Raw genomic sequence first — 27,395 nt, forward strand, 5'->3', positions numbered from 1 at the left:
CTCTCATCAGGAAGGACCAAAAAGAGAACTGAAGAGCTTGGCTCAGCTAAAGTGCCAGGCTCAGGGCTGGAAAGGAGAAGGCTCCCAAAAATAAAGGGCTGACAGAAATGCCACCAGCACTTGAGACCAAGGCTGGAAACAGCCAAAACACCACAGTCCCACCCATGGATAGAGGAGCTCAGTTCCTGTTCATTCCAGCACAGGGGTCACTAGAGCTCCCCAGTGCCCATGTCTGGGAATAATCCCCACCCCACCGGATCCCAAGGAAGCAAAATCGACTGCCATTCAGGACCACAAGCACCACATCATGGTGAAGGGCTCTGAATATGAACTGGGCTTCTTCACTGTGGATGGGTGTCAGGAGAATTGTTCTCCAGCTGTGCCTTTATATAATTGTGCTGCTTGCTGGGTTTTACACACGTTTCTTACTTTTGGTTAAGAACACACAGAACAGGGACTCCCAGCCTCGGAGAGCCCTGAATGTCCTCAAAAACTTTATGAAGACGTGCAAAAACTTCACATGTACAGTCAAAAATAGGTTTACTGGAATGTCTTTAGTCACAGCTGTAAGCAGCAATACTGAAAACACTGAGCTTGTGCATTCCCATGGCAGGACCAAAAAGTCTTCTGGATTGTAAAACCTAATTTCACTTTTTCTCTTTTTTTTTTTTTTTTTGAACAAGAGAAGAACAACACCCTTGCAGTTGTCCTCAAAAGAATCAGTTCCCTATAATGGTATATTTCCCTTCAGACATTTATCTGCTCCTTTTCTCTGATTCAAAGACAGAGTCCCCTCTGCCTTCCACAGCAGGCAGCAAGGAGCTGCTCAAACCATATGATTATTATTATTATTATTATTAATAATATTACAACTCAACCATATATACAGATAGACCATAGGGGCAAGTAGCCAGCTCCAAACCAGAGACGCAGAATTCCACAAAACAGGCGGTTTGGGATCTGAATCTTGTGTTATACAAAAAAAAGTCTGACAGCAGGAACAGGTACTCGACTGGAAAAGTGTTGTTTGGTAGTTCTTCAAACGCTCTCTTAGAGCTGGCTGCTTGCCACCACCTCCTGTTCCCAGGAGAAAAAACAACTTCCAAGATATATACAGATATCTCACTTAAATTATACAGCAGATTGGTTATCCCAGAGGCAGCTCCACTGAAGCCTCCAGCTGCCCTGTCAGGAACGGTACTTCAGGACTATGGGCACTGCAAAATACAAAGAAAGAAGCTCTCACCACACACCCATCCCTGCCAGGGAGTGCCCCCATTTCTGCAGTGACAAACCCCAGCAGCTGCGAGCAGAAGTGTGTTCCCAGCCCCAAGCTAAAGCACTCTGCTGTCTGCACACACGCTAGACAACACATCCTGCTACCTTCATCTCCTTCCAGCTTCCCAAAACTAAACCAGATGGGATTTTCCATCAGTCTCTCTCTCAACCCTGCTGCCAGCTTTGCCTCTCCCACTGCAGGCTGTGTGTTAGAAGGACAACAGCCACAAGGGCTTTGCTGAAGGAACAGGAACAGTTACAGGGCTGCCCCTGGACACTTCAGTGGGAGGAAAACACTCCAGACCCAGTGACACAGAAGAGCTGCACTGCCATGCTGGACTGCCTGGATCCCTGGAGCATGTCATTCTGCAGGCAGAGGGATCAATTATTCCTGCCTGGAAGAAACATGCTCTGGTCATTCTGAGCTGTTTGGTAGGAAAAGCAGTGACATCTCTGCTCTGGGGAGCTCCAGGAAAGGCAGAGAGCATGGGAAGGGACCAATGGCAAAGCCACAACAGCTACTCAATGGAAACTGAGCAGCACATCAACTTTGGAGAAGAGCATTTGTACACAGCAGGCTCATTGCAAGGTGGCTGATACACGTAGAGACGTTTCTGGAAGACGCTGCTCTAGCCTGAAACTTTTCCATGTACTCCCACCCACCCTGGGATCAGTCAGTGCCAACCCTGGGTCAGTACAAGGTTGGCAGGGCACTGCTGGTGTTCTCTCGTCACAGTCAGCAGGACGTGGTTTGAGCCTGCTCCTCTGTGTGGAAAAGGAGCACAGAATGCTCTGCAGGCACCCCTTATGGGCAGAGTGGAGCCCATGGGGTGGCTCAGGTGCTGTCCCTCAGGGACAAGAGCACCACGGTGTCACTCCCAGCATGGAGTGCCACCAAGATGTCCATGCCAGACATGGCTAGGCTGATGTGGAGCTACTCACCGATGATCACGAGCAGGAGAATGACCACCACCATTGCTATGATCGCCTTCATCTGCAGGAGGAACACACGGGCACCTTACACAGGGTGCCAGGGGCAGCTGCTTCGACCTGAAAGGAGGCCTTTGCTCCCAGCATGCTTTCAGCTAGGAAGCAGAGCTGCTCCCCCTCCTCCTAGGGGCAGGCAGGTCACCACCCTTCCACAACCCCAGCCCTACCTGTTCCCCTTCTTGCTCACCTTACAGTCTCGCCACCACATCTGTCTCCGGAGATGCTTGGCTCTTTTGCTAAAAGCTGCTGCATTGTCTGATAAACTGTCTATTAAAGGAAAGAAAAGAGTCAGTTCAGTGGTGCACACACTGTCACAGCTCCCACTCACCCGGTCTAACTGCACTAAGTTCTATGCAGTAAAAGACCCAAGCACAGCATGATTCACCAAAGCCACAGCAGGGTCAATGTGACGCCCTTCACCAGAGCACACAAGTCCCACTGCGCTCCCTCTGTACTGGCTGCTCTCTGAGGACAGGAATGTGCTCTGCAAGGCAGTGGACCGTGCCAGGAGACAGAGCAATCTACCTTTGCTTGAAGGTCCAACGAGATCCCAGCACCCAGACACCTCCAAACTAATGCCTCTGCACAGAGCAGCAGGTAAAGGTGGAGAGAAAGTCAGATCTGCAGCCTGAGGCTGAGCAACACCACTCTCAGGAAGGACAGAAATGTAAGCTCAGGTCTGACATGAGGTGCTTTCAGAACCAAACCAGGTTAACCTGGCCCAGCAGCCAGGGAATCAGGCCAGCAGAGCTGTGTTTGACATCACACCTGATTTATCCTGCAGGTCGTCCAGCCGCTCGCCCCTTTCGATCACCTTGGTGATGTTCTCCTGCATGACATCGATGACTTCATCCACCTGGTTCTGGACACTGGGGCAGGGCAAAGGCAGCGTGAGAGGCAGCAGTGAGCACCAGAGCTGCCCATCCTGGTGGGACCTGAGAGCTCACCCACAGAAATGAAAGGGCACAACAGTGGAAAGGGGTTGATGAGACGCAGAGAAAGCCAGAGGCATGGCATGGGGTGGATCTCTGGCAATCCCAGGAAGGGCAAAGGAACACAAGGGGCTCAGAGAGAGCACTGGGAAGTCAGCAGAAGTGGGACATCCTCTCTAACACCTTTAACACACAAACGCAGTATGAAAAGGCAGTAATTGCTGTTGGTGGGCACCTCTGCTACAGAAGAGCTCACAAAGGGGAAAGAAGAAGTATAAAAACTATACCTTATTTTTCTACATTTCATAGAACGCCACATCACACCTTTGCTCAATAACTTGGAGTGAAATTAAATCAGTTCCCTCCTCCAGGAACTGAGTTACTAAATTAAACCCATTCTGCCAGGGGCATCAAGAGGATAGCAAAGAAATGGCCGATATGAACTAAACCAAATTATAATTCATCTTCTCCTAGGTTATGCAACTCTGTGGGTAGCCTTCACTGAACAGCAGCCTAAATCACACCCCGAGGGTTATTAAAAATGCATTTAGTTGCTCCAGAAAAAAAAAAAACCTACACTGGCAAGAGAGAAAAAATTTCCTGGTGGAAAAGTACTACTCCATTCTGGTTTGTATTTTGGAGCTAATACACGTTTATTTTCCTGGAGATAGAAATGAGGGTTTTCTTGAGGCCCGGTGGATAATACATTGTTTGAGACATACCGTTCCCAGAAAGGCAACAGCAACAGCAGGATCTTGGAGGCAACAAAACAGAAATAGCTCCAGAGAGAAACAGCGTATCCTCCTCCAAGGCCCCGAAACTGGGGCCAACACAGACTCAAGGCCAGTCAATGGGGCACTGCAGAACCAGAAACAGGGCTCTGTCCTTGCCACCATGCTTGTAATTAATTAATTAATTAGAGACATAGGTTCACACTGACCTACTTCTCCTACCAGCTACATGCCTCTCACCAAGCAGACACCTGTGCTGATGAGGAGAAGCTGCAACCAGCAATAGTGATCACAATACTTGCTCACATTTACTTACTGTTTCAAATACAGGTGAGAATAGTCATTAAAAGGCATTTTCCTCCCCAGAAAGCTCTAGAAAGAGTTCCACATCTCTAAATATGAAGGGGTTTCCCATCTTAGCCTTTCAAGTTGAGCTCTCCAGCACCACTGCACTGCGGCTTCCAGAGCTAGAAGAGCCAGGCAACTCCTCTGAAATTTCTGAGTCAACAGCTGTGATAAGGCACATGCTGGACTCCAGCAGCACATGTAAGAATTTGCTTTATTTAGGACAGCATAAGAAAGGAACCTGCCTTCTCTGCTGCATCACAGAGTCTGTGGGAGCAGCATCTCTCTGAACCCACCTACACCGTGTGGTGGCAGCTCCCACCTTCCACACTGCCAGGAGCTCCTTCTCTGGAGGGGAAGGGCACAGATAATCCCCAAAGACCTCTCAGCAGGAACTGCCCCGTGCCCAGGAGCCTGCTCCAATCCACTGCTTATTTTACACAGTCTGAGGTGAGTGGCAGAGCTGTGGCTGTTGGCAAAGCTCAGAAGGTGGCACTGAGGATGCAGACAGGAAACACAGCAGTGCCCTGGAGAGCTGAGTGTCCACCCCACACAGGACACACAGCCCCGTGGCCCATCCCTGGGCACTGGGTGACAAGCAGGCACGTTCTGCAAGGGATTTTCCTTACCTTGGCACAACAAGTCCCAGCAATGCAGCTACAACTTGGGGTGAGAGGAAAAGCACCAACATCTGCTACCCCAGATGAGCCAACTTGGCAAAACCTCTAAGCCTCAAACATCGGCTTCACACACAGAAGTCTACATTTGCAGTATGTAAATGTTTCTAAAATAATTTTTTGGCTTGAAAATAGAGAGATTTCCTCCCACAACAGATTTGTCACGAAGTTATCCTGGTACAACTAACAAGTGGGAGCACACAAGGTTACAAGTGCATTTAGGAACTTGCAGAGCCATGCAACACCACCTGCATCCCTGCCAGTGCAGGTCAGAGCCCTGAGGGGTGCTGCTGCAGTCCTGGGACACCCCAAAGTATTGGAGGCAAAACAGGCTGGTAACTTCAAGCTGCTGTGGTGGTTAACAGTATTTGGGGGAGAGCTATGGAGCACAGACCCTTACTGCCCAAGCTGCTTCTCAGCATCCTGTCTCTTCTCATTTGAGCTGCTGGCAAAATGCTAAGGGCCCTTGTTACCTGCCCAAACCCTGGGCAAGCTGTCACCTGTCCCCAAGAGAACAAAACATTTCACAGATGAAGAATAGAGGCACAAAGAAATTAAAGCTTATAAACTCCCAGAGATGTTGAGGTGTGGACTCCTATGGAACACAAATGCATTTGGGTAGCACAGTTTGCCATCTAGGGAAAAAAAAACAACAAAACAACAAAGCAAAGAACAGGAAGGAAGAGGCCAAGCCAGGGAAATTCAGACCTCCACACAGCACCTTAACCAGACCTTAAGCCAGCCCTTTCTTTCTGTTCTCTCCCACCCTTCACTGCTGCCTCTCCAGGAGGGGGCTGAAAAATGCTCAGCCTATGTATTAGTTCAGCAGCTTCAGAACATATTCAAAAATGCCCACTAGTCTGGCATGCTTGAGGTAGGAAACTCAAGCCACATCAAGAAGAAAATGTTTTCTTGTTTTATTTGGCAAGAGGGAATGAGTCCTCTAATACAAAGTCTATTTCCTGTTGGGGAGCTACAGGCTTTTGACACATACACTTCATGTGCTTTACTCCTGCCAGATTTCCAAGAGAAATAAAGCGGAATAAATACCTGCCAGGAAAGGGAGCAAGACAAAAACATGAAATACGTCTCCCACGACCTTCTTTCTCACTAATTACTGCAAGTCTGATGCTTTTAACAAGGACAGCAAGCATACACCATCAAAGCAACGAGATTCAGTGGCACTCAGCTTGCTTTAGACTCCTCTCTTCTTGTGCTCTGCTGTTTCAAAGCGGGAGGAATACGCCTTTCCATTTTGGCCACCCTTGGCTGGGTACTGAAAACCTGCCTGGGCTGGTCAGGGTGCTGGGCTAACAACAGTGCTGCTTTCTCCAGACACTGTAAACAGCCTGTGCACACACCATGGGATGTGCTGCCCAAGGCTGCTGCTTGTCTCCAAGCTGGCTGTTTGCAACCAGCGTGACACTCCAGTTTTCCACCCCAGTGATATTAACAGTGTGTACTTTGGTGCACATTCCACCCAAACACCCCTGGTTGTGGCAGCCACCCAGGGAAGAGGGAACAACAGGAAGAGCCAAGGCAGATGGAGGGTACAGAGGCAGGAGGCTGCACAGCACTCCCCAGACCACTGCAGAGAGCCCTGCTGTTCCCAACAACGGGCTAACAGTGCTGAACCACGCCAAAAAGCCTGGGCTGAAGTTGCTTCTTAGTCCCAGCTGGGAAGAAAACAGCAGTCTATGCCTACCTGAAGCCTTTCAGTCATTGAAAGGATTATATCCAACTAGGATACCTGTATCACCTTCAGATGAAAGCCTGGACTGTGGTTGGGGTTCACTGTACAAGCTGCAATAAGCCCTGGGAAGCTGCAGTCAGCTCTTGCCTCTAGAGTTCAAACCATTCCCCAAACCTTCCCCCTGCTCAGGGCCTGCAGCCAGCCAGAGCCACTGGGGCTGGGAATGCTGACCCCCCCAAAGTTGCATAGTGGGGGATTCACAGAGACCAAGAGGCTCCTGGGGAACCCCAGCACTGTGCTGAGCCTCAGCAGCAGCATGAACAAGAACCCAATGGCACAGTTCCCTGGAAGTACAAACATCAGCAGTAAAGTGAGTCAAGCAGTGCAGAAAAGGGGCTGATTTTAGCAGAATTTTTGAAAAGATGATCTGTGATGAGAAGCTCCTTTTCCAAATTAAAGAAATCCAGCTGGAAGATGAACATCCCAGCCTCCCTTGAAAAGGCTCTCGTGCACACATCCAGCACTTCTTCCAAAGCCTCAAAGCAAAGGCAGAGAAAGAACAGCTCTCCCTTACCTGTTCTTTGTACCTTTGGGGAAAAGAATGAAAACCCTTTTAAAGCTGTGTTTCAGCTCCAGCCCACCCTGGGGATGGGAGGCTTCAAAGGGACCCCATGTGGCCTCTCAACTACCAGAGGAGATTTCACCCCAACCAAGCAGCTTCCAGATACATCAGGACAAAGCTCAGCTTGAAGGGGACTGACACTTCCTCCTGTCACCATTGCTGACTGTCACTCACCTCCTTCCCCTGTAAGGTTTGCAGTGTTCCCCACCGCTGAGCCAGCCTTGAGGGTCTCTGCTGCCAAGCTCCACCCTGACCCAATCCATCCCCCTTTCCTGCCAAGCACAACGAGGAAAACTTTCCAGTCTTGCTCTTCACGTTTAACATGTTCCACACCTTTGCTCCCACAATCCCATCACTTTTTCCTCTACCCAATCCTCCACCCAGTTTCCTTTTATGCCCATCTTCACACCTCGTTTCTCCAGCCCCATACTGCCATGGCCTCTCTAGCTTTGCCCAGCTATGCCTCAGCTCTCCAAATGCTCAAATTCCTCCTTAAAATGTCTTTTCCTTACAGTTTTTCAGCAGCTATCCAACCCTTTCTTTATTGAAACAAAGCAAACTGAGTCACTATGAGACCAGGCATTGATCCCTACAGCACAAGGACTGAACTGATCAGAAATTTCACAGTGATCTTCATGACAGGAAGTGATGATTGCATGGTGTAAGTGCTTATTAAACAAAGCAATCAATGCTGATGAGAGCAGAGAATAAATTCTGTTTTGTAACAGATGCTCTAGATGCTCCATCGATGTAGCCCCTTGATAGCCCAAGGGACATATTCCATGCCACATCCACTGTATCCAGGCAATCTCTGGCAAAGGGCAAGCCTCGTGTGTGGGCCATTAGACACATCACACCTATGGAGCCACCAGCTCCTGGCTAAGTGCTGCTTTCACTTTTCTTCCTTTTCACAGGTGCAGTGTCCTCCTCTACCTAAGCCACTGCTCCCTTCTGCCAGGGTGAGACAGGCAAGAGAAGAGCTCCTGTTTTCTCCCACCAACAGGGAACACAGCAGACACTGCAGGTGCTGTCCAGCAGAGGAGGATGAAGGGATGGACACCACCTCATCTCTACCTTTCTATGGAGGTGAGACCCCACTCCTAAACCCAATTCTCAGCTTTCTCATTCCCTCCAGATCATGCCCTAGAAGGGAGGCTCTGTCCACAGAGACTTACTCCAAAGAACAATTCCTCTCTACCAACAGCATCCTCACACTCTGATGGGAACAGAGATGCCCTGAAAACTCAGGGTGCAGCCACCTGCCCTCTGCCTCTTGTGGAGCTCAAGTGCCCTTCACCCCTCAAGATAACAAGCACAGTCTAATGCTGATGGCGGCATGAGTCATCCCAGAGCTGTGCTGGCTTCTTCCTGGCATGGAAAAAATTCCTAACCAAGAGCCACACACAGGCTGCAAACAATGAATAGTCTGAACAATGCCCAGGCAGCAGTACCCACACAGATCTCTGTCCTGGCCCCACAGTGATCAGCAGAGGAACAGGGCAACACAGACCAGAGGTCTGCGAGTAACCCCACGCTTCTGGTTAAGTACCATCACTACATCCTTCACAGGAAAAACTGGAGCCCTGAACAAGCTTCATCCAGGAAATGACTCGATGGGAGAAGGATTCAGAGTGTTCACTCCTTCCTTCTTGCCCCACTCCTCCTCCAGCTGTAATGGTTTCCTGTTTTCCTGCTGCTTTGACCCCAGTGAGTCACTGCTCATCTCCAGGTCACCTCTATCAGGTTTTTATCTGGAGAAGAGGATGCCAGAGGACCAGCTGCTGCCCAAACCCCATGGTCCTGGTGTGTTCCTGGCCACTTACTTTCTTGAAACGTTAAGGAACATTTTACAGGATGAGGTTAAAAAAAAGCCTCAAAAAATTAAAAAAATGGTGCTAGGAAAAGTTAAAATTCAGGATTAATGCTGTAGAGAAAGAGTCTCACAAAAACATGGAACAGGTCACCACCAGAACACAGCAAGGGCTTCAGAAACTCCAATAAGCTACTGTGGTGTAATCTTACCCCCTTGCCTCTGTCAACACACAATTTCTTGACAGGCTGCATCAAAACTGAGATTTCCTTTAGCTGTGGATATGTGGGGTAGGACATACTATTTAGAAGAACACAGGCACAAGGAATGTTCATATGATGAGCTACACAGAAATACTCTGACAAGACAGCAGCAGGAGCTCACAGTGCCAAATAAATTATCTCTGTGACACTAAGCAACAACAACTTACTGCCTGATCTTGTCATTCCTGGGTCCAAACCTGGGTCCAGAAGGCCCCCTCCTGCAGGCAGAAAAGAGCAATCAGGTCAGGTACAATGAAAACATGTTTTTAAACCAGACCCAAAAGATCTGAGGAGAGAACCAATGCCTTGTGCACAGAGAATTGTTTTCATACCTCCCATCAGTCCCTCCCACATCTTAGGATCCGTGGCATATCTCACTCTTACAAAAGGTCACACCTATTAATTCATGCCCAAGGCCAAGGCTCTGGAAGAACATCCCGAAGGAATCAAAGACTTCCATTCCCAAGCCCCCAGCCTCAGAGCTGCAGGCAGGTATGACGCTGCATTCCAACTCACAAGAAAAAGTCTTCCTCTTCATCTGAGTCTTCCTCCAACAGGTTCCTCTACAAACACAGAAAAAACATTTCATCAATAAGCAACCACCAATTCACACCACATTTCCAGCTCTTAGGATGCAATCAGCATCCTCTGACTGCAGGGGGGTCCTCTCTGCTCAAGGGACAATCCCCAGCCCTGCACCCAAAATCATCCGATCACTCTGGGCTGTCCCATCCACACAGGAAATCAGATCCACTGGATTTGGAGGATGAGGTTTCTCCACCATCTGATGGCAGCAGGTGTAAGAGGGATGACCACAAGGGAACATACTGGCTTCCTTGGGCTGGAGGGCAGAGCAGTCTGGCAGCTCCTCTGTTTCACCCCAAAGGGCTCCCTGGGGCTCCCCTTTGCTGATCCACTACTCCACTCCATGAGAGGATCCAAAACCTGATTTTTAAGAGGAACCCCACAATCCCACAGAAGCCTGAATGTTACAGACAAAAACATTTCTGCTTAGGGTGAAAAACAATCTAGAGGGGGAGGTGACACACTAAAGGTGTGGGCCCAGGGGCCCAGCAGATGATCCTTGGGGTACCAACAGTTGCTGCTTTCCCATGTGTAGACCTGGGCTCCCACCTGCAAGCCTGATGCTCTGATGTTGCAGCTCACCTACATTTCCGTCCTGGCACATTTGCTCAATTAACTCAAGCAACACCGTGCAGTAATTCCAGCCACTGCTTCCCTCAAGGGAGGAGCAGCCAGCTCGTGGCAGCACGGGCTCCTGGTCTCGCTGGCAGCTGTCGGGAGCTGCAGCAGCATTTCCGACCACAGCCTAAAGCGAGCTTTAGCACAGCCTGATCCCAGCAGGTTAAATCCACTTTGTCCAAACCAGGCTGGGACCTGTACTCAAAGCCTGAAATGTGAGGGGACCGTGATGACGGGAGAAAAAATCAGCTGTAAAGCACAGGGTGACTTCACTCAGCTTCTTCAGCCAACGTGGGCAGCAGAGCCAGGCCGTGTCCCTGCCAGGCTCTGCGGAAGGGCAGGAGGCTGGAGCACACCGGCAACTCCCGGCCATGGATGCGGCCTGAAGGAGCCGCAACAGGTTCCCAAAACAGCCGTACCGAGGCTGGCGTGACACACACGGAGCGGGGCTGGCGCTCGGACAGCCCCTCGCCGACTGAACGGCGCTGTCCCTGCGCTCCGAACTGTGGGCCCCGCGGCGGAGGGCTGCGGCGGCACGAGAAACCCGGCCAAGGCAGCCCTGCCGTGGGCACCGAGCCCGGCGAGCCCACGCTCAGCCCCTGCCCGCTGCGCTCCGCCGGAGAGGCACTCACCCGCTCGCTCTTCACCGAGCCCGTCACCTCGTCGTCGTTCAGGTGCCGCTTGAATTTGGGAGGCATGGCCGGTCTGTGCCGCGGGTCTGTGCCCGGGGGGAGAAGCCTGGAAGGGAGAGCAGGGAGCGCCGGGCAGGCCCAGGACGGGACCCGCCGCCCCCGCGCTCACCGGGCCGGGCCAGGCCGGGCCGGCGGGAAATGGCCGGTGCCGGAGAGTCCTGTCACATCGACCGCTCCGCCCGCCACGCCGAGCGCCGAGCTACCGATGGCGGGCGGGCCGGGGCGGAGACACGAACGGGAACGTGGGCGGGCCCCTCCTGGGGCGGGGCCGTTCCGGGGCGGGACCGCCCTGAGGCGGGACGGGGCCGGGGCCGGGGCCGGGGCCGGGGCCTGAACCGAGCCCGCCGGACCCGGCCCCGAGTGGCCCCCGTGGGGTTCGGCCCCGGGCCCGCCCGCCCCGGCGTCACCCCTGGCACACGGCCTCGGCCAGCGGCCCCGGGGAGGCGGCGGGGCAGTGCCGGTGCCCCCGCAGGCATCTGGAAGGTTCCGGCTCGCCCGCCCCCCGCCGCCCCGACCCTCTTGCTCTATAAATGCGGGCGCCGGTGGCCGGCGCGCTCAGAGCGGCGGCGCCGGGGCCATGCTGGGGGCCTGGCTGCTGCTTTGGGGTTCCGTGGCCCTGGGCGGCCGAGCGGACACCGCCTTCCTCCGCCGCGCCCATGACAGCTCCGGGCACTGCACCTACTCCTTCACGGTCGCCAGCCCCGTGGAGGCCGCCTGCCCCGAGGCTGCCGGCGGCGTGCCCGAGCTGCGCGCCGAGCTGGCCGCCCTCGCCGCCCGCCTGAGTCGGCTGGAGAGCCGGGAGCGAGCAGTGGGGGGCTCGGGGCCGCGGGGAGCCGAGCCGGGGGCCGCACGGGACCCCCAGCAAGTGGCCGCGGCCTCCCGCCTGGAGGCTGCGTACGGTGAGCTGCTGCGGGCCAAGTCCCGGCTGGAGGAGGAGAAGGGGCGGCTGGAGCGGGAGAAAGAGGAGCTGGGCAGGCGGCTGGAGAGCAGCGCCCAGGAGATCACCCGGCTGCGGGCCGCCCGCTGCCCCCCCGGCAGAGAGGGGCCCGGCCGGGACACGCTGCGTGCCCCCGCCAAGGGTAAGTGCCCGGGCCGGCACCCCTGTGCGTCCCCCGTGCTGTGCACCCACTGCTGCCCCCCACTCTTGGGGACCCTGCTGGGCTCAGCCTTGCTGGGAGGTCGCAGCCCATTGCCCCATAGCTCCCTCCCCACCCCGCCTCATCCCATCGCTTGCCCCGCAGCAGAGGGGGGATGTAGGGTACCGTGCTCATCTGGGCTATTAGGAATTTCCCCCAGAGAGAACGGTCACAGATGTGCCCTGCTGCAGTGGGCGGGGGCACCGGGCTCCTGCCCAACGCATCGGCATGTCTGAGAGCAGCAGCTCGGCACGGAGCCCCCCGAGGGCGGCAGGAGCAGGCGGGCGGTGAGGGGGGCTGGCTGAGCCCCGCTCACGCTGTGCCTGACCCCGCTGCAGCGCCGCGCTGGGAGCCGCAGCCCCTCAGCTACCAGGAGCTGCAGTCGGAGAGGACCGAGGTTCCCGTGTCCCGCCTGCTGGAGGAGACAGCGCTCGGCCGCCCGGGCAAAGAGGACTCAGGTACGGGCACGCCGGGCCGGCCCCGCGTCCCGCTGCTCACGAGGGGCTGGCGGTGACCCCTGTCTGTCCCGTCCTGTCCCCGAGCAGGCTGCGGCCAGCTGGTGTGGGTGGGAGAGCCCGTGGTGTTCGGCCGGGCGGACTCCATCGCTGGCAAGTACGGCGTGTGGATGAAGGACCCCGAGCCCGTGCCGCCCTTCACCCGGGACAACACTTGGCGTGTGGACACCGTGGGCACCGAGGTGCGCCAGCTCTTCCAGTACGAGGAGGCCGAGCAGCTGGCCCGGGGCTACCCCGCCAAGGTGCACATCCTGCCGCGGCCCCTGGAGAGCACGGGGGCCGTCATCTACCGCGGCGGGCTCTTCTTCCAGCCCCGCCAGTCCCGCTCCGTGGCCCGCTACGACCTGCGGGGAGAAACCATCACGGCCGAGAGGGAGATCCCCGGTGCCGGCTACCACGGGCAGTACCCCTACTCCTGGGGGGGCTACACCGACATCGACCTGGCGGTGGATGAGACGGGGCTCTGGGTCATCTACAGCACTGAGAAGGCCCGGGGAGCCATCGTCCTGTCCAAGCTGGACCCCGAGACGCTGGAGATCCGTCGGACCTGGGAAACCAACATCCGCAAGCGGGGGGTGGCCAATTCCTTCCTCATCTGCGGCACTCTCTACACCGTCAGCAGCTACTCGGCGCCCAACGCCACCATCAACTTTGCCTACGACACTGCCACGGGCAGCAGCCGGGCCCTCAGCATCCCCTTCGAGAACCGCTTCCGCTACCTCAGCATGCTGGACTACAACCCTGCCGAGCGGCGGCTCTTCGCGTGGGACAGCTTCAACATGGTCACCTACCCCGTCCGCCTCTCCCGGGCGTGAGCCGAGGCTGGCAATGTGCCGGCTCAACCCCCGGGACCTCTGTGTGTGCCTTGGCACCCTGCTTCCCTCCCCATTTCCCCCGGCACGGCCGGGAGCGCCACCTCACACAGCCTCGGGTGGTGCTGGGGGCCACATGCTGCCCAGCCACATCGCATTGTGCTCAAGTGCAGCAGAGAGAGATGAAGCACTGCTCCAGAGCCTGGCCGAGCCAGGGAAATGCCTCTCACCAGCCTCGGTGGGTTTTGGATGGGTCACAGCAGCACCCAGCCCTGAGCTGCTCCAGCACCTCTCTGAGCACCCAGCTTAGCCACCCCGAATGTGGAGCAGGGAGGGCTCAGGCATGGTGGGGGTTGGGCAGAACAGGTGGTAGAAGGGCTGTGCAGGAGGATCCTGCCTTAAAATAAGCGTTTTTCCCTGGTCGTGAGCAGCGATCCCCTCTGTGGGGTCAGGGTTTGTTGTTTCCAGGCTTCAGCCCTGCAGCGCTCTCATGCAGAGATCCCACAAGCTCCACTGGCATCCCACACTCCCAGTGCCCAAGGGCATCCTGGAGCTCAGCCACCTCCAAAAATCGAGTAGGCTCAAAAGCAGCAGAAAATACAGACACACATTGCACAAGCCTTGTTTTATTGAGGAAAAGAAAGCAGCCAAGAGAGCAGGGGTGAGGAGTGCTGGCAGAGCATCCTGCAGGTGGGTGGCCTCTCGGTACCCAGCCCTTCCAGCCATGTGCTTCAGCTTTACAGGCCATCCCAGGCCAGCAGCTCTCCCCACACCAGTCCAAAACACGCCACTTTATCTATTTATTGTAGAAAGCTTGTAGGAGGAGGCTGCTTTCCCTGTGGCACTCGGGGCAGCAGCAACCACGTTCCCCAGGGGCTGCGTAGGGTCCTGGCCCAATAAACATTGCCCAGCACCTCTGCTGCCTTGTACCTCGTCTTTCCAAGCCTGTTTTCCAAAGAGTGTGGTGGGCTGGTGCCCCTCTTGATGCACCTACAGGCTGAAGGTGCTGGTGGGGGGACCTGTAAAGCCTTGAGCAGGAAAATGCCACATTTTGGAAGGCAGCTTCTGACAGCAACACACCAGGTACTGGAGCAGTGGAAAAGGACAGGGAACACAGTGGGACATTTGTGATGATCACCTGCAGCTACAGGGATTTTCAGTGAGATGTTTCACCCCACTGCTGTCCTCCTGACACTAGCACTGTTGTTCTAAGTAGCAGCACTGTATGCTTGCATATCACAATGAAGCATTTGGTTTCTCCACCATCCCCATGCTTTATTTTGGAAAAATATGAGATGGTTGTAAAAAGTGAGATGGTATTTGGTAAGCTGCAGTGGGGGCAGCAGGTGGGAGCCCAGCATGAAGAGAGAGGAGGCTGAAAGACCCATTCCTGCTCCTGGGCAGGCCCAGAGCCAGGGCCAGTGAAGGTGTCCCTGTGGCCAGTGATGGCCCCAGGTTTTGCAGCAAGGCTGAGCCCGGGAGGGTCAGTAACACATCACCCCTGTCACTGTCACACACAGAGCTGGGGAGCCCTGGGGCCCGGGCAGGATCTGGGTGAGGGCAGGGGAGAGCCAAGCAGGCAGCAGCCAGGGTCAGCAGTACCCAGCAAACATGCCACCAAGGCTGGGAGAAAGGCATTTCTGTCCCAAAACGGGATGGGAGGCGGGGCTGGAGTCCCCCTTCACCCTGCAGCTCCCGGGGGAGTGAGCCAAGCCCCGGGATGAAAGGCAGGGTTTGGGCAGAGCCCCGGGGAGCAGCAGCACCTCGGTGAGCCCAGACACCGAGGGCAGACAGCTCCCGCCCCTCCCCTCGCCGCGGCCTTTTCAGGCCGGGAAGTCCATCTCTTAATTGACTGAGAAAATAAAGGAGGACAAGCCAATGTACACAGGATTTCCCGAAAACTGGGCTGGAGCTGAACAGCGCTCAATACACTGCTTTACTTAACAGGCTTTGGGAAAACAAGCCCTCCCTGCCCACATCCCAGCAAGAAGCCAGCCTGAGCCCAGGGGGGTTGCTGGATCTGGCTCCAGTCACATTTAACCCCTCTCTGGCTCTTGCCCTGGAGAAAAGTTACGACCTTTTCACAGCTTCAAGATTATTAAGGAGAAAGAAACTGAATTCCCCAAACAAAATTGTTCCCTAACTTCTGGGAGGTTCAGGACAATTATTTCTGATTACCAGAGTCCTAGAAAAGATATTACAAACCAAATACCACTCAAATTTAAAAAAAGCAACAGCTACTCCAGTGTAAACAGCCAGGAGCAAGTTATCTGATTAAATGTCATAAAATATTCAATCAACTGGGGTCAATGACTGAAAGCTCCACCTGGCCTCAAAGGCAGCTGGCGTGGTTTGGGGTTTTGCAGAGGTGCACATCAAACCTGGGTTATTTGGAGGCACAAAATGCCCAAGCATTTACTTTTAATTCAACTTCTGCAGAAATACTCCCCTTGTTCTGCTCAGAGCACAAAGTAGTCCAAAGCCTGGTAGATTCCCACAGCCGATGGTAGGAAATTCCTCCGATTTCCCAATGGCTTTATTACTACAGAATTGAACATGAATCCTTTTAGCAGCGTTTCCTTAAAATTAGAACAGTCTGGTCAATGAGTTCCCATTTTTGGGGTGTCCTTTTAAGATGAATCAGGCTGAAGACAACCTCAAAGCAGGGAAACATCACCACACCCGAGTTACTTTTATAGCACATTTCTAGATGGAAGCAGTGTCCACCCTCCTTCCCAAGCATTTACTGCAGCTGTGCTCATACAGGTCCTTGTGGAAAAGGTGATTTACCCTGAGTGGGACCTGCTCAGAGGTTCCCTCTGCCCACAGCTGCATTTCTGGCTTCCAGCACCTTTGATTTACTCCATATTGCTGCAGTTTTACCCTGAACAAAACCAGCCTGGGCAGGAAAGGACTCCAGCTCCTCTGGTGGCCCTGAGCTGCTGCTTCCCAACCCACGCCAGGGCTGGCAGTGACACCTCTGACCAAAGGTCAACCTGCCCAACTCCTGGTGGTGCTTGCAGAGCCAGCCCAACACTCCTGGCTGGAGGAGGCACTCCTGTGCCTTTCCTCAGAGGCCCAGAGCCAGCCAGCACCTTCTCCCCAGGCAGGAACCACTGCCCAGAGACCGACACCGAAAGCTCCTGGTGTTTGTGGGAAGCAAGTTCCCTCTGGTGGCCAGCTGAGTGTGTCCTGCCTGTCCCAAGCCCCAGCCCAGGGAAGGCTCAGGCCAGGACTTCCTGAACTCCTGCCTTTCTCCCAGTGCTGCTGATGCCTTGAGAGGCTCCCTGGAACAGAGTTAAAGGAGTAAAGTAGGGATTTATTAAAAGGCCGTCACAGGATACACCCAAGATGGATGGCATGTCACGAGTTTTCACACATCTTTATAAGTTTTGTCCATTTCCATATTGGGGTTAGTTGTCCAATTCCAGCTCCAGGTGATGCAATCCCATCCTCCCAGTCTGCTCTCCTCAATTCCCTGTTGTTTGCACTTTTTGGGCCTGAAGCTGCAGCGGTGTCCTTGGTTCTGGGGCTGGAAAAGGATTGCTGTGTGTGACTGAACTGTGAGGAGAACTCGCCAACACTTTATATGAAGTTCAGAGTTACACACTAATGCAGTACAGAATCTGGAAAACATGAAAGCTCAAACTTAAGGCATCACTGTCACTCACTGGCCGATGCAGCAGCATCCCAGCTCCTGCCTGGAACAACCCCCAGCTCCATCAGCTGGAGATGGAATTCCCAGCAAACACCCAGACTCCTGCTGGGGCAAGTGGTGGCCGCATCCTGCGAGCCCTTGGCTGGAAAAGGGCTGGAAAAGTGCCAGGATGCATAAAGGAGCTTCTGGGAGCATTTTCCTTCAGGAGCCTTTCCCTGGGAGCGCCGCTCTCCTCCTGCAGCAATCACGAGAGCAGCCAGGGGCTTTATTTAGAGAATACTTTATTAGTTTCTGTAATCAAACCCATGTAAATAAGACCGTACATATTTCATACAGTGCGTTACCCCTGTACAAATGGAAAAAAAAATTAAGTTTAACATTTCTAGACCAATATGGCTGTTAATTTCTGTACAATGCCAACTCACACTACAAGTGGGATACTTTTTTCCAAAGTTGACATCACAGCTAGTTTCCAAAAATTCAAATTATATATATATTTATATAAAAAGATAACCAATAGCGATTCACTAGGCATCAATAGCAGCAACAGCCTTTCCAGCTTCTGCAGTCATTTGAACAAAATTATACACATTAGACTTTCAACTCTGCCTTCCAAAAAACGTAAAAAAAAAAAAAGAAAAAAATCCCAGAAAAAAACCAGCAAATTCTGCTACTGATGTGGTACCTGGTGCTTTTTATTAGCTTTTTCAATCATTGTCTGGAAAAAAACCTCTAGAATACCATTATTAAAAACAGCTCCAGTATAGCACAGTCACTACTACATATCATAAGCAGGTACAGGATATCTTACATTCACAGAAGTATCATACAGTACTGTCCTACAGCTAGAATACTAGAGGATACAATTAAAAAGGCATTTATTTGACTTGATTCTACTTTCCAGCACACTGTGGGCAAGGAGGTGGTGCGACGCAGCTCTGATATAAAGAATGCACCTTTGAGATAAAACTCTCGTTAATCTGATAAGGTTTCTTTTATTCTTGTGGCACAGTTTAAGTGCTCGTTGCTGTGTTACAGAAACTGGAAACCGTTTAGGGACCACTCGCATCATATCAAGACAGCTGGACAGGGGTGAACGGAACAAATCTGACTATTGATGCAACGAACCTTCAACTCCAGGGGTGAGAGCCACTGAGGGGGCAGCGGGTGGAGAGGACATAGGTGGCCAAGTAGCTTTTTCATATGGTGATCTAAATGCAGTAAATTGTCATCCAAGCAGCAGCAGCCAGCAAAGCACTGCCTTCAGAGGGAAATCCAACACTGCCAGTGTTACTCTCTGCGCTAGGTTAAGCCCCGCATGGGAAATACGTGGATCCCTCTGTTTATACAAGATAGAAGCTTCTTAAGTCACTAAAAACTTAACACACATTACTTGGCCCAGCACCATCTTCAGATCTGCACGTTCTCATACTCACGGGTTTATAAAAAGATAAACAGCAGTTGAAGATCAGAGCCTGAAGAAAATAGGAAGTCATTGTGTCAGCTAGGAAATGCCTCCCCACCGTTGCTACTTCTCCGTGCTGTGGCTTTGGGAAGCAGGCGGGTGCGAGCCAAACGGGGCACGCACGTGTGGGACACGCACACCCCAAAGCAGCCTTCATGCTGTTAGAGCAGATGTGAGCCCCGAGAGCCTGGGGCTCAGCTGGACACACAGCAGCTGGCACCACGACTGCTGCTGGCACCACGACTGCTGCTGGCACCACGACTGCTGCTGGCTTCTACGCCCCATGGGGCTGCTCAGAGCCCGGCAGGGAGAGCAGGCTGCTCTTCATCCTTCGGGCCACCAATTGACGCTGCTGACACCTCGCCCACCCTCCCCTCTCCCCCCTCCACGGGAACACAGCCTCTAAGATTTTGTTTCCTCGGTTTTGATTGCCTGAGGTTTGATTGGTCCAGTTCTAACAGGTTTCGGTGTGGCAGCAGGCGCAGGGCTGGCCTTTTCCTCGGCTTTGTCCTGGCAGACTCCTGCAGAGTCAGCAATTGCCTCGCTGGGTTTGCTCCCGTTCTCCTCCACTTTGGGGGCTTTGCCTCCTATGGGTTTGTTCTGCTGCTGCTGCTGCTCAGAAAAGAATCTCTGGGTGGACTGAAGGACCTCTGCTCTTTGCTTTGCCTTAAGAGAGGGAGAAAGTAAGTTTACTGAAGAGAGGGCATTGGAATTGGAGTGACTTCACAAGTATTTCCCATATGAAAGGGGAAGGACTGACCACAGTGGCCAGATTAATTTCCTAGACAGGCAGTGTCCATCCTGCTGCTTCCCTGATGTCACCACATCTGGGTGCTTGGCTCCTCAGCAGTAGTTTAACATCGTGCCTAGGCTTCCTTGCTCTTCCTAATCCTTCCCCAAAAAACAGGATCAGTTTGAAGTATTACCCAAACTATTCTGCTGCTACTATTGCAGAGCTGTACAAGTACGAGCACTGCTGACAGCAGCTCGAGCTGTGGCTTCCCCTGAGCACAGGTCAGACCGAGCAGAGGCAGCTGTGCCTGCATGACCCTGCCTGGGCCCGAGGGCCACTCCAGCTGTCACTGCTCCTGCTGCTCTCTGGAGCACAGGGCTCTCTCAGCAGCACAGTCTGAGCACCCCGTTCCCTCCCGTGGCTCTGGGCACAGACTGAGCCTGCAGCTGGGATGGAAATGAACCGGGGTCAGAGCTGTTTTCTGTGTGAGCTGAAGCCTGATCTGCCTCCCGCTCCGAGCGGGCTCTCATCCCAGGCAGCACAAACTGCCTGCCTGCCTTCCTTCCCTCCTCTGAATCCTACCAGGAACCCTGACCCGCACCTGTGCAACTCCCTCTGTGACACCTTCCAGTTACAGTTCTGATACTGATCAGACACTTCAGAGCAAGCACTTGGCTGTCCTGCCCAGACTCAGAGACTCCATTAAATGGAGTTCAATCATCCAGAAGTTGAACAATAAAGCCCAGTGCAGTCAAACACCTTTTTATTTCAAATTAGAAAGGAGTACCTTAACACAAGGAACCTCAACTACAATAAAGGCATTAAACCCCCATGTACCTCTCTGAATATTTTCTGGTTTTTTTTACAAAAAACAGGGCTGACACACACACACACACACACAACAACGGGGAGACAAAAGAGCAGAAGTCTTGAACAAGAGGCCTTGGCTCTCATACTTTGTAGCTGCTGCAAGTAAGTCAAGCAGCAACAGAACAGAAAACAAACCTGTGAACTCTGATTTGCAGGACTGCAGCAACAGCCTAATTCAACTGGAGCCAGACGGACACCTGAAACCTTTTGCCCAAATTTCAGCCATCCCCTGAGGTTAAGGCTGGATGACTTGATCACCAGTAACCAAGCATGATAGAGTAACTCTCACTGCTCTCAGCAGCGTTTGCAGGAGATTAAAGGCACCAAAACTGTGTCAGTATTTGCTATGACTGGCTACGTTCAATCCACAGTGCACACTCAGGACAATCTGTTAAGCATCTATAGGCTGCATAAACTGGCAGTAGGAAATGGACCAACACCTGGAATTGAAGGGTTAATCAGCCCTCCCCCAGCCGTGCATAACCAGAACAACACTCTCCTGCTCTGACACCTCAGTGCACAGGTTACAGGAATGGCAGCAGACAAAGGAGCCCCTAAACACCCTCTGTTCAAACAACTTCTCTTCTGCAGCAGACAGGCTCAGTGTCCAGGAGTGTCCCTACACAGACGTCTCACCCTGCAGTCTTGCCTTGGAAGAAGAGTTTGCCTTAAACTGAAGGGTCCCTCCCAAAGTGCTGTAACAAGTTAGGGTGACTGTCATCACCTGCTACAGTGCAGGCCCCTGTTCTGCAGAGTGCTCCAGTCCTGCATTCACCACAGGCACTTCAAACCATGGGGAAAGACTCTCCAGAGTCCCCGAGGAGTGAGGCTGGCTGGAACAGGAGGAGCTGGGGATGAAGGGACAGCTAACAGCCAGGTGTGCAGCCTCAGTGCTCATTCAAAGATAACCAGGCTCCTGGTTGGAGGAGTGACACCTCACTTTGCTTTAGACAGCAGTGGCTCCTCCACAACTGCTGACTACTTGAGACAGGAACTCCCTATAAATATTTTAGTCTAGAATTCTTATTAAAAACCACCAGGGCTTAGAGAAGGTCTGTTAAGAGCCTGGCTGCTGGCTTGGGGTCCAGAGGCACTTTCTGAAGCCATGACTTGCAGAGACATGCCTGCCCTGGGAGCTGTCAGACTGAACTGCTGGTAACAGCACTGCTGTTCACATACTGACCTTCACATCTCGTTCAGCCTTCAGCGCAGCCTGGGCCTGAGTGCCTCTGGCTCCAGGTACTGATCCACAAGGACCTCTGGCCACACGTGGTAACTGAGGGTGGCTCATAAGGCCTGTGGTCATCTGAGACGGCATCTGACTATGCAGAACTACCGGCAGCCTCTGAACAGGCGCTGGGAAGGTGTTAGTAAATGGGGCTCTTACCAATGGAGGGAGCAGGTTAGGCTGAGAGAGGATCTAAGTGGGGGAAAAACAACAAAAAGAGACATTTCTCAATTAGAAAATTGCCAACTCGATTGCACGTTGGCATTATCTTAGAGGGGAAAAAGCTGCTACTCTGCTATGAAATGAATGTCAAGAAAAGAGGCTTGAACTGCAAAAGCAAAACAGCCCTGCAGTGCTGCTGTGCCTGAAAGCAGCACCAACAACTTCAACCAGCTTGTGACCAGGGAGAAGACCCTCACAAGGCAGTGGAGCAGTCACTGGTGAAAGGCAGTCCCAGGAAGGTGAGGCAGTTTCTGCCAGTGACAATCCAGAAATCAAAGCTCAAGTCCTGCAGTCAAACACTCCAAATGCTAAAAGGAGGACACAAACATCCTACTCTTTTAGAGAGGCTACATTTCCCTAGCAGCCTGGCTCCAGTCACCTGCAACAGAGATGCACCACCCTTGTAAGCTGTGCTCCCTGGAATGCCAAAGCAGATCAACCCCTCTGCCATCAGCCCTGCCTTGTATGGACTGTGTGACCTCAGAGACCTTTTCCAGTCTGAACTGCTCCTTCCATACTTCAGAGCTGCAAATCTGCTTTGTCTTTACACGTGTAAAATATGCACTGGGACCCTTCCGAGACACGAAGCTTCTCCCTGGCTCTGCAGGACGAGGTGCATTACAGCTGCCTGGGGAAGCCACAACACCATCTGTTCTACATCATTCACAACTTGCATTAAATTCTTCAGTGTGCACAGAACTCAAAATTAAACACCATAAAATCAGCACTACTTGTAAGCAAGGTCAGAGAGGTAATTTTTTGCTCTGATCTTGAAATCGGGTTTCTTATGCCATTTCATTTTAAGGTTTCCATTTTGTATCTCCCCATGACAAATCCTGAGGAGACAGTTGAATCAGAGCCACCAGGTCATACAAAGGAACAAATCTGTTTGCAGGAAGCCACCCATCACCTACCTGTGGTGCAAATTGTGCAGGAAAGGGCTGTGTCATTCTCACAGCTGCAGCTGCTGACTGGAACTGCTTCTGGTAGACAATGCTGTTCATTTTATTGGACTGATTGTTAGGACTTGTAGAACTGGCCCTAAAAGAAAGAACTCCAGTTAAAATCAACCGCTTTCATTCAGAGGATGTTTCTGCCCCCAGTTACAACTTAACTAGAAATTCAGCACTGGAGGGGGGAAGAATGAATCTCTGAATTCAAAAAAAGTGTGAAACTTTTTCTATGTAAGAAGCTCCTATGTGCAAAAAAACCTCAGAACTTCAGAATTCAAAAAGAAAGCAAAATCAGAAATATTTAGGCTATAAGGAGGTTCCAGGGCCTGTCTGTATGAAAGAGCCCTTTCTCCCACGTACTCATGACACAAACACCAATGTTAGATTTGTGATGTTTGTGATGTTAGATGTAGTTTCCATCCTTGCTACCTTATGTTCAGTCCTGCTCCTCTGCAGTCACTCTTTGCTCTACCATGGCAAGTTCAGAGCTTGTCCCAACAGGCAGTGAACATGCAGCTGCTTCTGCTCTGACCTGCTGTCCTATGTTTCAAAATGCACTTGAAAAGATTTCAAGAATTCACAGAAAATGCTCTCCCCATTTTATTGGCTAAAAACGTGACCCTCCACTAAAACTTCCAAGGTGTTGAATCACCATGAATTACATGAAGCTTGACTGATTATCTGGGGGAAGGAAAGCAAACAGCCCTCAAACAGAAGAGAGTGAACAGAAAAAGAAGAAAGAGTGAATAGTTTTCTTCAGGAAACAGAGCTTGCCTTGCAGAGAGTTCTTGTGCAGAGGGTGTGGGTGATGCACTCCTGGCAAAAGGAGCAGAGGGGCACCAGTGGCAGGGACACCAGCTAAGCTCCACACACCAGTATTTTGTAAGCTCAAAGGAGTCTATTTTGTTTACTAATTTCACTTGTGAGCAGCTTACAGACCTGGCAACAACACTTACTCCTCTAACAGAACTGTTGCCACAATTGCTGTCTAAGCCTTTTATTGTTTTTTACTTTGAACACCACAATTCAGATAAACTGTCTTATAGTTTTATCCTAAACTACATCTCCCCTGCCCCTTCTTGTTTAGCTTCATTTACCCAAAAAAGTGTTTTTCACCTTTTATTTCAGAGCCATTTCCTTCTGTTTAACAACAGCAGGTGTGATGACCTACTGGAATGCTGCTCATGAGCTCAGATTAAGCACTGTCTCGTGTATCAGTGGCCCCTCACCTCATACCTTCCAGAAAAGGCTGCTCATGCATGACTAGGTACATTTTCTAGCTCTGGTTTTAAGGAATTTTGAGCTTAAGGGAGATTTACCGGAAGGGACTGGAGGTTGGGGTAGTACTCCTGCCAGTAACTGGTGGTGTTCCAGGTTTAACATCAATGCCACCTCCAAAGGCCTTCAGGTCCATTTCTGATATCTGAAAAACACAGCAACTGACATGTTAATTCTAATTAAAAAAATTACATTTGCTAAGCAGCTGCTAGCTTACCTCAATGAAAAGAGGTCACTTAAGTGGAGATGAAAGCCTGACTGCAGAACAGCCTCTTATAATTAGGACAGGCCCAGCACCACAAGCACCTCTGTGTACAATTTTTCTGCCCTATCTGGCACTTGCAGCAATGGTATTGGCTTTCTAACTTGCTCCTCCTGCATAATGACAGGGGGTTTGAGAGTCATTTCATCTATTTGGCCCTAAAAAAAAGAAAAAAGATATATTTTGGAGTTGAGATCTCCTTATCCAAGACTCCCACCTCAGGTACCACATGAAAAGATTTAGAAATAATCCTGAAAAACGCTGAGAAGAAGAATACCATCAAAGTATAGTCCAGGTCAATAAAAATAAACAAACCCAAATCACAGCAAAAATGGAGCTGTCATTCATGCAGAACAATCTCCAGACTAACTGGAGCAATGACTCTTGAATGCTATTCTGCAGATACACTCAACAGAATAAATTAGTCTTTGGAACAGTCTACTTCCACACATGGCCATGAAGCGTAACAGCAACAATAAATCACTTAAAAACGAGAGGATGTTTTAAGTTGACTTTCTTTAGCAGCAACATAATGGGAATCTTAGAGCAGGGCAGGAAAGTCATCTAAGGCCAGCATCCCACTGCAGCTCTTCCCTCATTTTTTGCTGAAATGAGCGATCATTTGCAGCAACAACTGCAGCAAGAAACATGCTGCTGCTTGCAAAATGGACTCCTAACAACTGCCAAGCTGAAAAGATTTGGCCAGATCCCATGGAACTGGAAAACTGCACGGTGCAGAAACCCCCGTATATGCTCTGGGGGCGAGGAGATGCAAACTTCATCTAGGTGGTCTGAAATTCTGCTTGCCATTACTGTCCAAGACGTGGAATTAACACCCCAGATTTTCCTTACTGCAGCTGTAAATCACTGGGACTGTGGGGTTATTTTATATTCAAAAGCACCCTGAAATCTAGGCCAGAAGCTGCAGGGATTTCAGGTGCAGAGGTGGATCAGTCCCTCAGGTGGGAGGACCTTGCTGTTCCTGCCAGTCAGCTGAGCTGTGTCCATGTCCAGGGTGTCACCCACTGCTCACCTGGAAGCGGACTGCAACTGTCGAGTGCTGCACACTATCCGAAAATCCCCGGTGCCTGTAAAGCTGGGATTCCATCTAAGACAAGAGACCTTGTGATTGGAAGCCAGCTCCACACATCCCCTCATCAGCAATTACCTTAGCAGCTTCACATAAAGGTGAGGAGAGACTTCCCCCCATGATACACAAGTTTCTTGCACTGTTTTAGTGTTATTTCATTACTAGACCTGTCGCTCAGTTTTCCTGAGCTGCAAGACCAGCCTTTTTCTTTCTTCATTACAGAAAGATCCTGTCTTGCATACGGTGCTACATTCCTAATATGCACCATGCTGTGCTGTTCATAAAGGCAGACCCCCAGCAATAATAGTAGAATTCAATTCTGGCTAAAGGTCATGGCTGATACAGAGTCCACTGAAGCCCCTAAAACTCCCCATTTTGCACTGGAAACCCTTGAACCCAAACAGCTTGTTCTGGTTTGAGTCCAGAAGCAAAGCAACAAACTCAAGCAGGCCCAGCCCTGACAGAGTCCTGTTGCTCCCCTGCTGCTCTAACAACATCTCAGTACTGTTTTCCACATGGCTTCTGCATGAAATCCCCTACTAGTCCATGATGCCACTATCAAACCAGGCATTCCTCCAGTGCAGATGGACCAGCACCAAGTTAGCTACAAAACCTCAGCTAAATGCACATACCCAGTCACTCAGGCATTAACCCTGACTGGCTTTTTTATCTTTTAAAGCTGAGGCAGATTTTTAAGATGCAAGAAGTCAGGGTGAATTGCTGTGCTGGTTACGTAAACCAAAAACCAGCTGGGCTTGACATTAATTTCTGTCCTGTAGCTGTGGCAATGTTGTTACCTTCCCAGTTGCAGCAATCATGCTGTGCTGAGTTCCTGCTGGGATCAATCCTCTGAAGGGCTGGGTCACTTGGGCAGGTCTGCTCAGGTTCTGAGCCTGAGCTTGTGGTGGGGTGTGCTGTAGTGGTGGCTGCAAGGACTGGGGCAGGGCTATCAGTGGCTGTGCTGTGGATCCAAAGTTGGGCAGGGAAATCTGTGATCCTGGCAAAGGTACTGTCACCTGGAGAGAAAGCACAAAATCACCAGTAACAGAGACACAAAGGCCATTATGTCACTGTCATTACTAGCTCTGTTTCAGCTTTATCCCAGGCAAATGGCCTAATGAGTTCATTTATTTAACCAGAGAGCTGCAAGCAAGTGAATTTATTGCTCAGTTTGCCTTTATAAACAATTGTAATGACATTTGGGCCTTTGCTTTTCAGAAACCAAGGTGTATGAGATCTCCTGCCTCCAACATCATTCAACATGATTTCACTGTGTGACAGGGAAATTTAATTCAACTTAGAAAACAAAAGCAGAACAAAACAACCAGTTTGGGGGTGGGGGGGACAGGACAGGCTCATTTGCTTACTTCAAATAATTCTAGTCAAAGGGCACTGGGATAAAAATTAGATTTTACTTTCTAGGAGTTCCAACAACCAGCAGTTTGAGCTTAAAAACAATGCCAAAAAAACACAGCCTGTCCCTTGCTTGCATTTACCACGAGTGCTGTGGGCTGAAAACAGCTGAGTGTGGTAGTGATAAACATGGAACTACACAGCAGTGACCTGACTACTGCATGTCTTGGTCTGACAATCCACTACCTGCAAAATTATACTCTAAGTGTGATGAGGAGAATGATTAGAGATTCCCAAATGTGAAAGGCTTACAAGGATTCTGCTCTGAAGGGTGACAGATTAAAATCAGAGATACAGACAGAACTGAACACATTGAAAGTACCAACTCTTCTAAAAGGTCCTTAAAACTGTGCTAGATTTCCAACAGACAACATCCAATCTTTTACAACTCTTCTAGATTTCTGTCTTGCCAGCTTTTCCTGCATAGGAGGTAGGCTATTATAATAAATCAATCCATCACAAGCTTTTTTTTTTTTTTGGAAGCCATTTAAATTTAAAAAAAGGAACCAGAAGATGGAAACCAC

General features: G+C 51.4%; 3 protein-coding genes across 15 annotated transcripts in view; 1 reads left to right on the forward strand and 2 right to left on the reverse strand.

The window, feature by feature from the left end:
- Nucleotides 1–523: 523 nt before the first annotated feature.
- On the reverse strand, nt 524–11,414 carry VAMP4 (vesicle associated membrane protein 4). Its single transcript, XM_053949835.1, has 7 exons — nt 11,177–11,414; nt 9,858–9,904; nt 9,509–9,559; nt 3,037–3,137; nt 2,456–2,535; nt 2,221–2,272; nt 524–1,217 (listed from the first exon to the last, which is right to left on the reverse strand). The coding sequence occupies exons 1-7, from the start codon at nt 11,240–11,242 to the stop codon at nt 1,189–1,191; spliced, it is 426 nt and encodes a 141-aa protein (XP_053805810.1). The 5' UTR covers nt 11,243–11,414; the 3' UTR covers nt 524–1,188.
- Nucleotides 11,415–11,578: 164 nt separating this feature from the next.
- Nucleotides 11,579–14,964, forward strand: MYOC (myocilin). The gene is made up of 3 exons (XM_053949832.1): nt 11,579–12,315; nt 12,711–12,830; nt 12,918–14,964. The coding sequence occupies exons 1-3, from the start codon at nt 11,814–11,816 to the stop codon at nt 13,700–13,702; spliced, it is 1,407 nt and encodes a 468-aa protein (XP_053805807.1). The 5' UTR covers nt 11,579–11,813; the 3' UTR covers nt 13,703–14,964.
- A 2,657-nt stretch (nt 14,965–17,621) lies between these two features.
- The window catches only part of PRRC2C (proline rich coiled-coil 2C), a 69,625-nt gene continuing 59,851 nt past the window's right edge, over nt 17,622–27,395 (reverse strand). For 8 of the 13 annotated variants that reach the window (XM_053949806.1, XM_053949810.1, XM_053949816.1 and 5 more), the window contains 5 exons: nt 26,256–26,474; nt 25,402–25,476; nt 24,148–24,251; nt 22,790–22,916; nt 17,622–19,488 (listed from right to left, as the gene is read on the reverse strand). In XM_053949806.1, the coding sequence (XP_053805781.1) occupies nt 19,225–19,488; nt 22,790–22,916; nt 24,148–24,251; nt 25,402–25,476; nt 26,256–26,474 (789 nt within the window). In that variant the 3' untranslated portion in view covers nt 17,622–19,224. The other 5 variants (XM_053949817.1, XM_053949814.1, XM_053949811.1 and 2 more) reach the window with 2 other exon arrangements.

This window comes from Vidua chalybeata, chromosome 9 (genome assembly GCF_026979565.1).
Source record: "Vidua chalybeata isolate OUT-0048 chromosome 9, bVidCha1 merged haplotype, whole genome shotgun sequence".
NCBI classification, from domain to species: Eukaryota; Metazoa; Chordata; class Aves; order Passeriformes; family Viduidae; genus Vidua; species Vidua chalybeata.

Bases quoted from the DNA above. Each gene is read 5' to 3' on its own strand.
- VAMP4 (XM_053949835.1), bottom strand. From the start codon at position 11,242: ATGCCTCCCAAATTCAAGCGGCACCTGAACGACGACGAGGTGACGGGC. The intron at 3,138-9,508 runs GTAAGTTGTTGT...GCCCTGCCCCAG, and splicing joins AGGAATGACAAGATCAGGCA to TGTCCAGAACCAGGTGGATG. The intron at 2,273-2,455 runs GTGAGCAAGAAG...TTCCTCCTGCAG, and splicing joins TGTGGTGGCGAGACTGTAAG to ATGAAGGCGATCATAGCAAT.
- MYOC (XM_053949832.1), top strand. From the start codon at position 11,814: ATGCTGGGGGCCTGGCTGCTGCTTTGGGGTTCCGTGGCCCTGGGCGGC. The intron at 12,316-12,710 runs GTAAGTGCCCGG...ACCCCGCTGCAG, and splicing joins GCTGCGTGCCCCCGCCAAGG to CGCCGCGCTGGGAGCCGCAG. The intron at 12,831-12,917 runs GTACGGGCACGC...GTCCCCGAGCAG, and splicing joins CCCGGGCAAAGAGGACTCAG to GCTGCGGCCAGCTGGTGTGG.